At 39.2% G+C, this 18,349-nt stretch overlaps 1 protein-coding gene across 1 annotated transcript; it reads left to right on the forward strand.

The window, feature by feature from the left end:
* LOC139638492 (dual specificity testis-specific protein kinase 2-like) lies at positions 1-16,978 on the forward strand. Its single transcript, XM_071512636.1, has 11 exons — positions 1-14; positions 177-184; positions 1,398-1,468; positions 1,604-1,702; positions 2,714-2,835; positions 3,082-3,130; positions 3,498-3,647; positions 11,182-11,358; positions 12,132-12,215; positions 15,259-15,345; positions 16,841-16,978. Exons 1-11 carry the CDS (start codon positions 1-3, stop codon positions 16,937-16,939), a joined length of 960 nt encoding a protein of 319 aa, XP_071368737.1. The 3' UTR covers positions 16,940-16,978.
* Positions 16,979-18,349: the final 1,371 nt, after the last annotated feature.

Genomic DNA, 18,349 nt, shown 5'->3' on the forward strand with positions numbered 1-18,349 from the left:
ATGTCTAAAGTGTGGTAGGTGATCCAGGTAGTTTGAAAGGCTCCAAAAAGGGGAAAAACGTGTGTGTGTGCGTGCTTGTGTGCAAAGTGCCATTCAACACTTCAAATAAACCCAGAAATTGGACGATGAGCTCATGCGCCCTTCATGATCTCACCTTGTGTGTATCTCTGTCACAGCCTGGCAGGTAAAAACTTTGTTGCACGCGAATGTAACCCAATCAACGACCCAAATAGAATAGGCTCATGTTGTTGAAAGCTACTGTGACTGCTGTCGTTCCCCTGACATCAGACCCAGGTGTATCTGGCCAGAGGGAAAGGGACACAGGAGAAATAAATAATACTGTTAAGAGAGTAAAAACCAGAGAGCATGACAAGATGAAGATACAGAAATTTGACACTGCCCCCTACATGAGAAAGAGATTCTGGATTCTGGGACCAATCCTAATTATTTAAAAACTCAAAGATTTGTAAAAACTCAAAGATGCATCAGTTAAAATGCCATGCTTGTCTATTTACATTGTTGCAGAGTGAGTGCTCCATAATACACCCCATGTTGTAGCAAACTGTACAGTAAAGCCATTGCATAAATTTCCCCGACCTAAATCTAGGCTGTATGATTTTCTATGCAATCCCTCTTGGATGTGGAGCAGCAGTGCACAAAGCATATGAAAAGAGAAACCTCGACGATGACTGCATCTGTCTGTACAATATTGTATGTTTAGCAAAAGGGCCTATTTGGCCCTTAGGCACTAAATATGGATCTTGTACTTTGAGTCCTTAGTGCATGATGTCAGGTTAACCAGGTTAACCATAAATCAGATTTTAAGGAGAATTCTGTTATTCCTGTCTGTGTCACTCCCCTTCAGATTTGTTGTGCGGCAAGAATTGATATTTTGCAACAGTGGTTTTTCCTGTACTTGCCAGTTTTTTTTTAACTCATTATTTATAGCAGTCAGGAGTTCATACACATCAAAAAGATTCAGGTACAGTAAGATTCAGGAAAGTAAGACTTCCTGAGGGTCAACAACTGAATCTACTGTTTACTGGCTGGCAAATGGTTGTTCAAGAGGCAGTAGAAGTGCAGGGAAAGGAATGTTTAAATCAGAATGACTTTGATGACGGTGCCCTTTTTTGAGAGGGATATTTATAAAAAAATAGGATTCTTACCTCCTTGTTTCCTTGATGTCAAATGAATGAACTGGTAAAATACACCTTGCTACATGTAAATACCACTGAAGTTGCATCATAATTAACTTTAGCAGTGGCTACAAATTTAATTTACTTTTATATGAAAACTGAGATTTTTCTTTCTTGTGGAAACTGTAAAAATCTCAAATCCAGATGCCACCAAATTCCCATGTTAACTGCCTTAACCCTCTGTGACTTGACTCTCCCCAGACAAACTGTTCAGCGTGAGCCCCGACCCCACGATCACCCTGACATCCAGACCTTCAGACCCCTCCTGCCAGGTCAGATTACATGGATAATGGATTACATGAAAAAAAAAAAAAACGATGACCAAAAAAAAAATGTGTAATCTATAATGGCTTACATTTGAAAGTCCTCCTAACCCTAACCTGAAAGTCCTCCCAACCCTGTGTTAGGTGGAATGTCGGCTCCGCACCGCCATCCGCAAGCTGGAGTCCTGGGAGAACTTCAGTACCGAACTGATTGGAAGTGGATTTTTCTCAGAGGTTTTCAAGGTACTTAAACTACTCAGTGAGTGACATTCTAAAAATCTTCTGTGTTCTCACGATTGTCACTTTTTTGTTTTCATGACTAAGATTTTTGTTTTGTAAAGTCTATGAAACATAAATTACAAAAGGTATGACGGCACATGGTGCTGATCAACAGACGTTGGGTGTGAATAGCTTAGAGGCTGTGGTGTGTGGGTAATTACGTAAATGAGAAAGCATGAAGGAAATTAGTTTTCCTCCACCTTCTTAATAGACTCAGTATTTCCCACAGCCTGAGCCAAAAAGATGCTTTACTGAGGGAACATGGTGTATGACTGAGCTAGTATCGCCCTGAGAGTCAAAATGACACAGTAAAGCTTGAACACCAGTTATTAGCTCTCTGCTCTGACCCAGTCCAAGCACACTTTTGTCTGCTGTTGATATTTCTGAAACTATGGATTGTGTTATTTATATACAATACTATGCTTCCTTTCAAAAAGTTTTCAATTCTCAAAAGCGTTGACGTACATTATAACTTTAGATGGGATTTTGTGACAAATTTGTAGTCTTACACATGCACCTAAATGTGCACAACAGGAATGTGATATGGATGTAGAAGCTGTGGATACCTGAGGGTGAAACAGCCCAGCTGTTTCTTTTGCACAAAATGGACTGCGTGCTCTTCAATAGCGAGTCCATGCAAATATCACAAGTGTGTACGTTCCCAATGAAGGCACAATGTATTAAGAGAGGAAAGGAACCAGCATGCAACAAACACAGAGGCTCACTATTAAATAAATAATACGTAAGGGTGCTAGAGTGACAAAGACACAACAAAAATGCAATAACAAAGATAAATTTTGGTTTACAACATCAGTTTGTTCTTAAACTAATATTTGCATTATACACCGCTGTGTGGGCATTTCTTTTTCCAAACGTGTGTGGGTTCATCTCCTCATTTAATATATTTTACTTGATGATAAGATAACAACAGTGATATAAAGTGGCCAAGTCAATATAACGTCCCATGTCTTCCAGGTCATGCACAGCAAAACTCACAAAATAATGGTGGTGAAGATGTACCACAACGAGGTCGACCAAGACAGCATCGCACAGGAAATCAGGCTGCTGCAGAAACTCTCACACCCAAACATTGTCAGGTGAGTTTCTGTGACCCTCAACACTGACCACCCTGTCCGCTAAGCATTCATAAGTACATGTATTCCATTGTAAATGTGTGTAAATCAATAGCATCAGCGGTCTTTGAAATAGTGCAACATTCAATTCATTTTGATAAAAAAAAAATAAAAACACACCTTTTTGTCTTGAGATTCAATTGAAATGGCATGAATAAAATATTTCAAGATATACACATGTAACACTGATGTGCTTATGGACTGTTACAGATATCTTGGAATCTGTGTGAGAGAAGATAAGCTATATCCAATATTGGAGGTGAGTGTCACACTGTTTGCGTTCATGTATAATCAGACAGTCCAATTCCCACTGGCATTGTACATTTGAGAATGTTTGAATATTAGCAAATAATTATTAGTAATCATTTTGAGGGTCCAAGCATCAAGTGCTGGAACCTTATTGTTTCATAAATATCAGACTTTGCGTTCCTAATGTGGCCCACCTCATCAACAGGTGACTATGCTGTGGCTTGCAAAATCTCTGGAAATTTGGCCCATAGGAGGCGCCACAGCAGAAAAATGTCAATAACTCTTGAACCATTTGCCCAATAATGTTGCCCATGTGGGCAAATGGTATGCTGTATGCTGCTGTGATTGATTCATTATTGTTTTGTGTGTTGTGTAAGTATGTGAATGGAGGCTGCCTGGAAGAGCTGCTGGCCATGAAGGATGTGTCTCTGTCTTGGAGAGAGAAGGCGGAGCTGGCCTGTGATATCTGCAGAGGAATGACCTATCTGCACCACAACAATGTCTACCACAGAGACCTCAACACCAGGGTACAGTATAGCACCTGACAGTGTTTTACATCAGCCCCAAGGCCTCAGCTTTAGACCACAGCTTTTACAGCAGTGTCCACTGAATGAGCTCAGTTGAGATGTTTTCTCTACTGCAAAACAAATCAGTGTCTGACAAAATTACTTAATTAAGCTGTGGCATGGGGAGATGTGGGTTGGGGCAGCACTACCAGGGGATACGGCAGATTAGTGGAAAACAATCTCCCTCTCTGTGGTTCTTTATTGGGAACTGAGAGAGTAAGAAGTGAGCGGGGGAAACGGTGGTGGAGTTGTCTGGTCCGTGGGGTTTGCCAGTGCAGCTCTGTGGCAGGTCCATCGTCTCCGTCTGAGGTAGGAAAAAGAGAGAGGGAGACGTGAGACGTGAGGCGTGAGGCTTGCTCACAACTGACCTGCCTAGCGCTGTGGGCTGCCTCTTGTTAACAGGCCACTAATGATCCCTGATGAGTGGCAGGTGTGTCTCATTGACTCCGTTTGTGGGAATGGGGCTCTGGTGCTGTGGAGCTGACCCAGACGAGGGCTGTCTGTGGTGCTGTTTGGCTGATGGTGGCGGCGTCTCCCCATCACAGAGCCTAAAGTTAAGTCTACTTTTTCGTGTGAAGTTGAAGAGTCCAATGGTTTACTGTGACAGTGAGCTTATTGTAAGATCATACAAGGCTTTGAGTGAACCTTTTTGAGAATTTGGTGCACCTTGGCATTTTGCTGTTTAGATGAAGTGTGCCACTTCAGGCTGAGAGCCACACCGGTAGTATACAGTATATGATCACTGTCAGCACAGGCACCTTGTTTTAGTGTATAGTGCATAATCCACTTTATAGTTCGGTCAGGTATTAAACTTTTTCCCCTTATATTACTCAACTTAAGCACCCAGATGGACACCACTGACTAGATAGAAAACTCAAACAACACTTAACTAATTACAGGTTTTGATGCTCAGTATAAGTATTAATAAAAGTGGACTACTGTGCTATACTGAGTGCAGCTCTGACAGTTATTTATTAAAAGTATATCAACAAATTTACATTTGTTTTACAGCAGTCATAAACTACTTCTTAGATGTAAGATGTTTAGAATGAATACTTCCTGAGGCATGTGGCAGTAAAGCTGCTTTGGGTGTTGAATTATGTGCCTGCATTACCACCAAGACTAAGGAAAAGCAGCCTGTGCAATACTCCTACACACGCACACACTTTTACAAATCTCTCACTCACATGCATTGAACTACTGAACTAAACCTTTCAGAAGATGCTGAGCTATGGGGTTTGCATTTTTCATTACCTCGCGTTTGTTTCTCTCGACATCTTGATGAAAGTACAACCCTCTTTGAAACATAATTGCCTCTTTATTCACGCTGTTTTAGTTTTGTGTCAAGAGAGGCAGATTCCAGAGAGCATGCCGCAGATACAAATGACTGACTGTAGGGGAGCTTTTCTTGTGAATGTGAAGGTCTGTCTCACTTAAGCCACTTAACTGCCTACCTTGTTTCCTCCTCATGAAGAATGATAAAATGTGACATTTTTTGATTTGTTAGAAAGGGATCAAGTAGGAAGCAGATCAAGTTTGGAGCAGATTAAGAGCGTGCGGCTTTCCATTTTCTTTTTATGGATTATTGACAAGTTTCAATTAATAACTCATACAGTTCTTCAGACAGAAGGTATACATGAATTAAAAGAAAAGTGTCAGGGTAGCACAAAGCTCAAGATTATATTATAGGCTCATATCAATACAAACAATAGCTCAAAATCAATAAATCTGTGCTAGATTTTTATTAGACAGTGTTTTTTTTAGTAGAAAGAGACAGGAAAGACTGTGAGAAAGAGGGGGATGACATGTGACAAAGGTCCTGGATTGGATTTGAATCCAGGACTTTGCGTTTATATGGTGCTTACCTTAGTCCACTGAGCCACCAGGATGCCCAAGCCATTTTTAAAGCTTAAATTTAAAACCACCCCAGCTGCTGATAATCTTCAGTCTACCTGAAAAGCAATTTCACAGTTTGGTTGCTGTGAACTGAAAAGTGTCCTTCCCTAAATCAGTCTTAAATCTAAAAGGAATAAAATCAGTGGTGCTGACCTTAGTGTAGAAACTCTGAACTTTCTCTGAACTGAAAACTCTGAACTGAAATAATTTATTACGTATTTGAGGACAGCACCGTGGGGACTAACATCAACCTTGAACCGTCCGAGACTTGGACAGCGGTCAAGATGGGTCCTCATAGGGACACCCAGAATCTTCTTTCCTAACCTATTCTGACAGGTCTGCAGCCTGTTTTTAAGGTGGTTTCTCAGACTGTTGTACCATGAACAGCAGGCCAAAATGACGCTGAACCAAAGCTCCAGCTCGAGTCGCCATGAAGAGGTGCCGCTCTTAACAGATAGCTTGTGACACGTCACAGTGTAAACAAGCAGATTCAGGTGTGGTACAGTGTACATGCATATAATTTAGTTCTATAAACATGTCTTTACTTGTGGCTGAAGTTAGATTTTGAAAATGTTTATGCTAGGGTTAGTGTTAGGGTTCAAATTGGCTAATTTCATTTTTCCTATGTGGAGTGTCTTGCAACTACTGCTGAATGCTTATCGTAATAATTCCAAGCTATGTTTGTTATGTTTGTTAGTTTAGACAGCAATATTCAGGTGTAGGATTTCTTGTCGCACAGAATAATACTGGCCCATGCAGTTTACTGTACCTCCTGTGAGTGTGAGTTGTATGGAGATCATAAAATGGTAAAAATCTATTAATTGTCTAACATCCAGGTGTGGGATTCAGGTGTGTGCCTGTTGGTGAAAGAAGATGGGCAACACAAATACAATAGTTGTTTACAAAATGTCCAGTAGACACGTAAAACATTTGTACAAGCACACATCATCCACCGCCCCTACACACACACACACACACTCACACTCTCCATCCTCTGTCCACCCCTCCATCATTACAGTCCTAAACAATCTCCCCTGTTTCAGACCACATCAGTGTTGGGGGCACTCAGAAGTGGAGGGTGGCCGTGTGGTCATTTTGATCCTCCCATAACTGTTATTAGAGGCCACTAAAAACAAACAAACAAAAAAAAACCAACGCCCAGCTATAACTACAACCAGCATACAGAGACCTGCCAGAGGAATAGAAAGATAGAATAATCCCTAGAATGTTCAATCTGAAGTACAACTATCTTGATCCCATACATAGGAAATTCATTCATCACTGTACATAAAAAGCAGCAAAATCTTAACTAACTTTTGACAGGGGCGGTGCTTCTGTATACAAGAAGTTAACTGGTTATCCATTCACTGCTCTTACTGGAAGTGTGCAGTGTGAAGTAGCGTGGGTCCAGATCAGCCCTTTTGTGCATGATACATCACTGGCCAGTCACCCCAACAGATATATGCTTGTAACCTCAGGCCAAATCTAGAATTCCTTTCAGTCAACACCACTAGGCCTACGCAAACAAAATAACTCCCACACCACCCGGTCACTTCTCAATTATTTAAATGACCACTGGTAGTGCTGAGGGAAGATCTCAGACTGGATAATGTGGCAGAGAGAAAGCAGAACCTGATGCCTCTTCCATGAGTTTTGCAGAGGCCCATCTTTTACAGTAATAACAAAATATTGTTCTGATTTTTTTTTTCCTTATAGCCTCTGTGTATGACAGTAGCCTGGCTTTTACCCTCAGTTAGTGGCATTTAAAGTCTACCAACATAAAGGATAGTGTTGTTTCCTTGAGCATCAGACACTACCCACATTTCAATGAAGGTTTTACATGTCTTGGGAGAATGAAGTGTCACACTGACCTCTTGTGTTGATATCATGGCATGGCAGTACATTTGGCAATCTAATACAACACAACCACATATTGGCGTTGAAAAGCCTTTACCTCCCATTTGATGACATTTATTTTCACTTCAATTGAAGGATTACATGCCTCTCTAATAGTTGAGAATATTCCACGCCCTCTGGGGTTTATAAAACCCTTTAAAAAAAACCCCTCAAAAATGCAAAGTCAACAAGCTAAAAACAAGGCAACTCCTGAAAAGTTGACATTTTGGAGATACAAGGTTTTTAACCCGACAGCGATGATATGCAGCATTTTTATGCACCTTTTTGTTCTCTCAACAACATTTCTGTTGCAACTCAAAATGAATTGTATACAGTATATGATTATTATTTATTTATTTATTATTATCATTGAGACTAAAGGACAGCTGACCACCTTGGCTATCCTGCACAGTGAGCTCACCACAAACCGCAGTTGTTAGTTTTGTATTTTTACAAAATGACTTGCACAAAGCACAGCGTGTCATGAATGTAGCCGTGTTTACAGCAGGCAGCACATGGTTTCTGGGGCACAAGTACTCCAGTTTTACGTCAGCGCCAACTGGCTCCCCCACAACCATCTTCACAGTTTCATGGATTACCTCTGCAGCTAGACCATTGTCCTCAACCTGCTGAATGGCCGACTGACTTGTGGTGTTCAGGATAACACTTCCATTAAACATGTGCTGTTACGGCTGTATGTGTTCCCTGTGCTGTTTGTCCCTTTTCCTCTCCTGTCTCTATAGCTCCGCCCAGGTCTTCTACACCTGATCAGTCCTCAATGATGTGCACCTGGCCCAGGAAAGGAAGTGGTTAAATGCTCCAAGCTCCTGTTCCAGGGAAAGACTTCTGGTTTGTGGACTGCTGGTCTTGCTGCCTCTCAGCCTGGGATTCTATTTAGTGTTGTTGTCGTCTTTTGACAGTTGTTTGTAGTCTTGATTTAGTGTCTTGGTTGTTTTGTATGTCAATAAATCCCATGGCTTGGGTAATTTTAAAAGGTGTCAGTAGAGTTTTATTTTGGGTCAATGGTGGAGTGTTGTTCACTCCATAGGGCCGACCAAGGGTGGGGCGCAACAACTGGGGGCTCGTCCGGGTTTTTGGGTGCATCTAGTGGCCTTTGTTTTGAGTGTAGCGGTCATCTCTTTTGTTAGATCATTTGTGGTTGTTGCTGCTTGTTTATCTGTGCTTTTGACTGGGTAACTGCTTCAGTAGCTTGGAGTTTCGGTTTGGAGCACCCTGACTAGGTAGACACCGGGCAGGTTTAAAGAGCTTGCCACTTTGTTGTTTTGCCTTTTTTATTTTTGGTGGTAATCCTAAGTGGGGGCACGCTTCAGTGTATTGCAGTGGGCTACAGCTCTGGTTTTCGGTGATATACTGAGTTCAGTGTTTTAAAGGGCCGACCAAGGCTGGGGCGTAACATGCACACAGATACATTTGTCAAATTATACCACTTTCCAACAAGCACTGTAACATTACCCCAAACTGTCAATAAAACGCTCCCAGTTTTATCTGCCACAGCGTAGAGAGTTCTCTTCATCTTCTTGTTACTTCGTGTCACTGCATCTCCTTGCTTGTGCTGCTCCTGAATCCTCACTGTCATGTGTACCTGCACAGAGAATAGAGCAACGTTAGGACAGAACTTAGGTTTTCTTATCAGCCGCTTACAGCTAGCCCAAACATTTTCTCTAGGGAAATTTTCTCGTTATTCATATCATTATAATTACTACTTTTAAAAAATTATATATTTCCACTTACACACATCATTTCACTGGTTTACAAAACATATTGATCATCATGCCATATACACTCACCCTCTGATATTCTCGAGGATCAGCCAACACTTCTCCAACTGTTTTGTCAACAACCACATTGAGCAGACTTTCATCACAGCTGAAGGACAACTTTTTACACAGGTCAATCTGCACTTCTCATTCACAAGGATGTCACTCTTTCCAGGACTCTGATGCGATGGTGTCAAAATAACACCATCCAATTTTATAGTGCTCCTATAAAAACACATAAACAAAAATCTCTTAAGAAGGACAAAACACAAAATTACAGGCATTCTTAAAGCCTTTACTAAAAACAAAAACTTAAGTGTAACAAAGGATCAATGCAAGGCAAAGTAAAACAAGTCTTCATCTGTCCTTTTCTACACTTTTGAACACCCTGTGACAACGCGTGTCAAACACCACCACTCTGGAGTTTTGGTCAGTCTCCTGCAACATTGCTGTGAAGTACTTTCTCCCAGAACCGCCCTGTACTTCAACCAGCTCAGACACGAGGTGAAGACAGCCTTCGACCTCTGTGCTCTGCTGCTTTGTCACACATACTGAACAAAAATATAAAGTTAATATAATATAAATATATAATATAAATATATAAATCATATAATATAAAATTTGTTTTTGCTCCCATTTTTCATGAGTTGAAATAAAAGATCTAAGACTTTTTCTATGCACACTCTCTATGCAAAGGCTTATTTCTCTCAAATTTTGTTCACAAATTTTTTTTAAAATCCGTGTTAGTGAGCACTTCTCCTTTGCCAAAATAATCCATCCACCGGACAGGTGTGGCATATCAAGATGCTGATTAAACGGCATGATTATTGCACAGGTGTGCCTTGGGCTGGTCACAATAAAAGGCCACTCTAAAATGTGCAGTTTTATCTTGAAAAAAGACATTTATTAGGCACTGAACTATGGATCTCACATGACTAGGGCTACAGATATGCATTTTTTGAAAACCAGTCAGTAGCCTTACTGCCAAGTCTCGAGACACTTAGTCACATGATGCCACTATTCTCTGCAAGCTTGCAATAATACCATTAATAGTATAGTCAACTGATCATAATCATAATCGTAAGTTCAACTCGTCAAGTGATAATGTGAGAAACACAGCATGGTGTTCCTCCCTCACTAGGTCAGTGAGTGTGTCAACTGCTTTTGGAGGCAAGGGTCGTGAGTCCAAATCCCATGGTAAATTCAAAAAGACTCGCAACACTGTGGCAGCTCCCAATATTTTGCTTACTTTATCCTACATTAAAACAGAGCCAGTTTTGAGCCCTCACAGGCTCTTCGTCAGGTAGGTTTTGCAATGAATCAGACAGGTTCAGGTGGTCCTCATTTACAGAATGGATATAGGTCCCACTCATAGGTGTGATCATGGAAAAACCAATGAAATCTCTACAAAGAAAGAAAAAATAGGAAAAAAAAATATAACCCGGAAATCCTGATTAACCATCGCTAGAAAAACCCCCAATTAATTTATATTTGAGTATAATTCACCTAAGTTGGTAGCATACTATACATATCAAAAAGCATTCACAGTATAAAGATGGGCCTATTTATTTATATACATGTGGCCTGTTAGTTCCATATTGGAAAGTTCCAAATCCCATGGTCCAACAAAATCACTTCCATTCTACCTTAGGTTCTTCAATGACATGGACATTGGCTTTTGGAACTGTGACTGTGTTAGTGAGTGTGAAAAGGTGCTTATATTCCCATAAAATGAACGTCACTGTGTCCAAGGATAGGAGACTTGCCAAGTCTTGAGACACTTGGTCACATGAAGGCACTATTCTCTGCAAGCTCACATGAATAGTAAGGTTTCTCATCTTTGGACAATTTAGCACACTGTGCTTGGACCTCGTTCATTGCCGCATGCGGCTATATTTATATATTATTCCTGTGTATTTTTTCAGAACTGTCTGGTCAAAGTGACACCGTGGGGCAGGCAGGCGGTGGTGGCAGACTTCGGCCTCTCTAAGGAGGTGGAGGTGGAGGTGGAGCGCTCACGGAATAAGAGAAAGATGTCTACAGTGGGATCAGCCTACTGGATGGCTCCTGAGATGATGCGAGGAGAACCTTATGACCACAAGGTACAACTATGGGTCACCATCATGAGTGCCATTTTGCATCTCCAGTTAAACTTAAACAAATTCTACTCATTAAAAGGTGCTTCCCATCCCTACATGGCATTACCAATATTCCGTTTTAGCAGTGGTTAATGGGACAGTAGTGAAAAGTAACTTGTTACAGCTACTCTAACACTTTTCTCAGGATTTTTACTCCTACTCCAACTTACTCCTACATTTACCTATTTTATTTTTAGACATGATAGTAGTGAGTGCAATGCTAGTGAATATGTCTAGCTTTTACTGTGAAACAATCATTCTAAACTTTGCATCCAATAACTAACAATGTAGGTTTGTTAATATGAGATTGGACTGATAATGTTCCTGTAACATTACTTGCCAGGACCATGACAAAAATGGGTAATCGTTACAGTTTTTGGGAAGGAAGATAACACAATCTTGATTTTCACTTAAAAATTAGTATGTATTTGTATCTTTGACCAGACTACTTTTTGAGTATTGTTTTTCCTCATACTCTGTTCAAGTTCTCATATTCTGACTGGAGTAAAATTTAACCTAATTAGTAGTACTTCTGCTTGAGCAAAACATTTTAGTTGCCTACTCGTTCTGGTATGATGCATGTATTTCACACCTACAGTTTAGAAAGGTTTAGCTATATTGCATTGAATTGATTTAAATCAACTGATCATCTGGTAACTGCTGTAAAATGTATAAATTATATAATAATGGATCTAATAGTGGACATCAGCATCTAACTTGAATGGTTTATCCTCCAGGTGGACGTCTTTTCCTTTGGGATTGTTATGTGTGAGATTCTGGGCCGCATCTCAGCAGATCCTGACATTCTACCCAGAACTATGGTAAAGACAACCATTAATCTCTAATGACAGACACTGGCATTATAGTAATCTCAGTCAGCAGGCCAACATTAAACTCGCTGACATAGAAAAATAACTGCAAGGGAAGGAAATCTAGAGTAACAAGTTATTTTTTTTCTGAAATCTATCCAAAGTACACTTTTCTATGAATGTAGAGTGGAAATTCAAGAAATGTATGTGAAAGTGTAAATTTACAACAGAAAAACTATTGTTTATTGAAGAAAATGCAGAAAACTAGATTTTGCTGTCATTCGAAATTTAGACTTTAACATTTTCAGAAAAGTTGTTTTTGTGATTATTGTGACCAAAACTTCTTTAAATTGCAGAAGGTTTTGCAATTTGCAGAGTTTTAGGTGTTTTATGCAGTATAACTGCATGAATTTGTAAAAATTGCAAGTCAGTAAAAGTCATTATCCCTTCCTGTAATAATAACCACAGGCCAATCGCAGAAATGACTGGAAATACTCTTCTATTTTCTGAACAGAAAAAACTTGGCCTCAAAGTTACAACAAAGGAAAATAACATGCTAGGATTCCAGTCTTTACAAATGTACCTTCAATTCAACATCTGCACCGAATAAAATCAGTCCATTTGAGTGTTAAATGATTATAAACCTGTATAATTTCATTTAAAGTGCCCATTCATGTTTTAGATAGACTTTGTGATTGTCTAACGATCTACAATCCAAGGCTCAGGATAAATGGAGACTATAATACTGCAGGTTAAATGAAAAAGTGCACTCAACTACTTTCACATGAAGAGGTGAAAAAACTCTCATAAGAAACTACAAGTCATTGTCCTCTCAATCCTCCATCTCCTCTCTCTCTAAAGCTCCACTGCCTGTCATTGATTGTAGAATAAGAAAACCAAGATAATTTGTACATATGGTTTGATTGGACCCTTTTAGGTGTAAAGGTGCAATGACTTGCCAAAATTACAAGCCCTCTGTAGATTTGACCATTTCTTGCAGAAAAAAACACTGTAATTTTGCAAAATAGTTCTCACAAATAATGGGGGGGATTGGTTGAATGTGCATTGATTATTGCAATCGCAAATTCCTGGAGGGACTGTCTTTAATTTCCACTCCACTTCGATAGAAAAGAGTACTTTGCGGATATTTTAGATTAAAAATCACAAATAAATGTATCATGAGCTAATTTTGTGGCACAAGGGAAGTGAATATATTTAATAGGCACCGTATATGATTTTATTCTGTGTTTCCAACAAGAGGCTTATAGTGTGCACATTCTTCAAAGACAAAGCCTTAAAAACAAGACTCAGAAGGACATAATATTGTCACAAGCAGTTTAAATTGGGGGCAAGTGCAGCAGAGGTAATGATGTTTCAGCCACAAGAGGTAAGAGGAGGGAGACCAGGGAGATCGCCCTTCAACTGGAGGGTCTGGTTTCAAGCCCCTATTGTATGTCGGTAAACATCCACCCAGCTCAGGTGCCCATGAGAAAAGAAATTGATTCCTTACCGGTTCCAAGAGGGATACAATAAAATATCAATATCTTGCTGATGATTATGCCAGCCTCCCTAACTGTTGAATCAGTTTAGCTGCTAGGTAGCGCTGTCTTCAAATTTACTTGGACAATCATGATAATATTTGTGAAACTGCAACAGAAAAATAACATCCACCATTAATTTTACATAGTGTACACGTGATTTACTATTGGGTATAAAACCTAAATATTCTATCCTTATAAAAATTGTCTAAAATCTATATTAAACAACAAACCAAAATGACTTGCAGACATGGCCTTCTGTAAGCTTACAACGAGGATGAAAGCAGATTACATTCACAAGCAAGGTAAGCAGTAGCAGTTAGCTTGCTTCTTTCACCAAAATGGCCAACAGGCATGACCTCCAGGAAATGGCATGTATTACAATTGAAGCACTATACTATTTCAAAACAGTATGTGGCAGCGTATATACATCAAAATACTATAAAATAATATAACAATAATACTCACCATTACGATATTGGCTCTTTCTGTTAGGATTTGGGAAGTACACATTTCTCACTGACAAAAGTCAGTGACATGTAATACTGGCCTCCATGTTAGGCAGTATTCAAAGTTTTAAAATCAAAATAAATCAAATCAAATACATTGGCACATATACTGTATATCTTCAACCCATATGTGTTGTGACATTTTGTCAATCCTGTGGAGTCTCTGGCTCTATACAAGGCCTCTAGATTATGAATTAGTCACCTGCCCTATGAATCACTACTCTCTTTTGACTGAGGAATTCACGCAACAACCTTGATAATTAATACATTTCCACAGTTTCCTAATTGGAAGACATCTACAGCAGAATGTGGTCATGCACAATGTGATGGTTGAGCAGGCCAGTGAGTTAATAGGAATGTGGTTATTAGTTCCTTTGTCTCTACATTTCTGCACAGACCATGGGTAATGAAGTCTTTTATTCTACCCCAACCTCCAACACACACACACTTGAATAGGGGTCACCAGAGCAATATTGGGGACAATGGAAGCTTGAGGGTTTAATTTGCCCACTGAGGTTTCAGTTAAACTTGTGTCTGAAATTGTCATTAGAACAGCAGAGAACACAGTTGAAGTACGTCCTGTCTGTGATTTGCAGTGATGGTGTTACCCAAAGTTTGGTCATTGGACCCAACATGGGTCCCCAAATTGTTAAGGCGAAATTGGTGTCCAACAGCTGAGGATTTTTGACTCAACGATTTTAACTTTATATCAAGCTGTTGGCAGTATCATGCTGCCATAAATGTTCCTATAATGTAAGGTAAATGTAAAAAAAAAATTCTGTAAGATACAGGTTTTTTTAGATCAGTCTACACACTGCCCGACAATTACGGTTTTTGTACTAAGGTCCAGCAAAAAAAGTCTAAAAAACACTGCTGTACCTAGTTGCATGCTAGCTTCTCACTGACTGTTTAAACAGTCTAAAAATATGTAGTTTGTTTTGAATTTTTATATTGTATTAAGTAGATATTGTTAGGATTTGATGATGTGTGTTTGTCTGTCTGTTGCAGGACTATGGACTGGATGTGAAGGCCTTCAGTGAGATGGTTCTAGGTTGTCCGCGGCACCTAATTGAGCTCCCTGCTAAATGTTGTCTGGTGAGTAGGAGAAGGAATGGGGAGTGAGACGGGAGGGAGCTGCGATTTTATGACATTAGATTAAGTAGTTTTATGTTGCTGTTTTTTTTAGATTTAGATTTTTATAAATGCAGCAATCTAAAAGAATGAGACAATTAAGGCTGTATGTAAACTGTGACCTAGATTAACTGATCTTGTCTTGTGTCTTCACTATTTGTGTGTGCATTGTATTTTCATCACAGCAAAATTTTTGCCATATGACGACTTCCGCTGAATATGTGCAAACGTGTTAAATGTAATTTTTCAAGCTATTTTCGTGGCAGTAAAAATCCGAACACTACAAACTCGTCCAGCTGCATCCGATCTTGGTGATTAGTTTATATTCTGGTTTTCATGGTGGTCAAGTGCCAAATAACCCCCGTGTTAAAACTAAGTGGAATATTGCTTTAAACGGTTACCGTTAAATAAAATTTATAGAATTGCCTTTTTTTGGCGTATAGCCTAAAAATATTGTTGTACAGTATTATATGTCAGATACTACTACTACTTATGAATATCAGGCTGAAATAATCACGCAAAACAATCAACTACTTTACTGAAAAAAATTTGATTTATTATTGGTAACATAGCGGTAGAATACCAGAACGTACCGGTTATCAGTCTTCCAAACAAAGCGTTAAGGCATCAGACATTAAACAAAAACTGCCAAAGCCACAAAAGTGAATCAACAAAGGCTCTGTCACACATTCACTCACCAACAGGAGGAATGCTGTATAGCGATCAAAGCAGTAGAGTTATGTTCGTGTACTAACTTTGAAGGCTGTTGCGTGTCTCTTTTTGGTAATATATTTTGTGATGTTTTAAGAATTGTAATGATATTTTTGGCCAGAGGTGGGCAACCAGGTGCCATGGAGGGCTGAAGGTCTGCAGGTTTTCATTCCAACCAAAGACTACAGCAGGTGATTTCACTGATTAATACGCTGTCAACTGGAGAGGAGGAACTAATCGGTGAAATGACCTGGTGTAGACTTTAAATGAAAACCTCCATACTCTGGGCCCTCCACATGGTTGCCTAGACCCCTGTTTTAGGCTATAAATATTGTATAAATATTGTATAAATTTAGACTACTTTCTGGTTATTCTGACATATTTTACCCAGCTTTTGTTGAAGACAGGGCTTTATTTATGCATTCACACAACACTCCCCGGCTATTGTTAAATACTATTAAATACAGCTCACTATGTCACCATTTCTTTACTGGAAGTTTCATTGCATTTTAATACCACATGTAGCAGAGTAAGCTAATAAACTCCTGAAAAAAGGCATAACTCTTTGAAACAATTGGAACCAACTTCAAAATACATAGTATATAAACATAACCCTAAAATCAGTTTAACAGTTACAATACAATATACCGCACCTCTGTCACTCTTGGAGAACTGCATAATACCCCAGCTAATCTACCTGTCACTGATCAGTGATGATTAACGGTCTTGCCTGTGCTTCTCGTTTCAGATCGATTCATTCTGGAGACCGTCGTTTGCTAATCTGCTGGATGAGTTGGAAAACATTGTCCAAATCCTACCTGACTCTGACCTGACTGCTGAAAGATGAAAACTAGGTTGTAAGGAACATTGTACACTGAAATATAAATAAAAACTCTTGTCTTGTCTATTTATAAAACAACATAAAATAAAAAATATATGTTAAGTATTTTTTAGTTTGTTTTTTGTGCAGGGTAAAAAAGCTCAATTTTGGGTGGAGAATTTTTGGCAGGCTTCACCACGAGTTGAGCGCCTCTTGCTCTCATAGGAGGGTGCCGGTGTTGCCAGCGCCATAGCCATTTGCACAACATATGACAAAAATACTAGGGAGAAAATGAGTCCCACATGGGATTATTTTGAGTTTAATGGTTTGATATCAGATTGCTGTAGTCTGCCAGAGCAGTTAATTTGTGCAGCATGAAACCACGTGGTCCCAAGATTAGGTTAGTTGAGGATGTATTGAAAAATGTATGGAAAATATTTTCAAAATAATGTGCCATTTATTGTTTGTATTACACAATACATTTTGCACATGCTGTTCCACAAAGCAAGATCCTCTTATTTCAGTAAATCATTCGAAACCACCATGGAAATTCAGTTCCACAAAACAGGTTTAATTGAGCTAAATTACCATGGAAAGTAATGCGTCCAGACTAGTCTGGTCTCATAAAGCAAGATTAGACTTTGTGAATATGAAATCTCTTCACACCCTCAATGCAATGAGACAATATTATCTCAATGAAAAGTGTTTGCCTTAATGACGGGGAAGTGATAAGCCTATTTACTTATGCATTAAACTAAATGCAGTTTTCCTCCAGCAGTCCTTTCTAGCCTTGCTGGCAGCAAAACTCTTAGTTTTGTATGTTTTTTTTGTATATTCATTGATTATAAAAGTTTGTTCCTTCTTGAGAGAAGAACACATATTAATCCATTTCTTTCCCATGCCCACAATCTACTTAACATGTTGAAATTGTTGGCAGCATATTTTAAGTTAAGAAGTAGTACCCGCACACCGAAGTAATCTTTAACTCTTTATTTCATAACAATGTTTCAATCCATGATGGATCTTCGTCAGGTCAAATTACAATTAATTTGACCTGACGAAGATCCATCACTACTTTGGCGTGCGGGTTCTACTTTTCAACTGATGATCGGCACTTAACCCAGCACCCACTGTCGATGTGCGTATAGTTAGTTGTTGGCTGAAGCATATATTAAAGCCACATACATAATCCTACAATTATATGGTTGATCATTATAAGAAAAACTACAAGCAAGTAAAACAACTTGGTTAGGGTTAGGCTTTGGTCATGGTTAAATTAAAAAAAAACTTGAGCTAAAAATGAAAGTTTAAGTTATGGTAGAAATTTCCTTTGTAGACACTGGGAATTGAACTTCTACTTGACATGTAAATTTTGTTTCTGCTTGGAGCTTCAGCTTATTCCAGGCTTGTCAGGCCTCTTGCATCTCACCAGGGAAG

This window comes from Centroberyx affinis, unplaced genomic scaffold, assembly GCF_046629955.1.
Source record: "Centroberyx affinis isolate AG114_WGS23_722 - 3 ecotype Tasmania unplaced genomic scaffold, CSIRO-AGI_Caff_v1 ptg006405l_1, whole genome shotgun sequence".
Classification (NCBI taxonomy): Eukaryota; Metazoa; Chordata; class Actinopteri; order Beryciformes; family Berycidae; genus Centroberyx; species Centroberyx affinis.

Bases quoted from the DNA above. Each gene is read 5' to 3' on its own strand.
- LOC139638492 (XM_071512636.1), top strand. The intron at 1,469-1,603 runs GTCAGATTACAT...ACCCTGTGTTAG, and splicing joins CTTCAGACCCCTCCTGCCAG to GTGGAATGTCGGCTCCGCAC. The intron at 3,131-3,497 runs GTGAGTGTCACA...GTGTTGTGTAAG, and splicing joins AGCTATATCCAATATTGGAG to TATGTGAATGGAGGCTGCCT.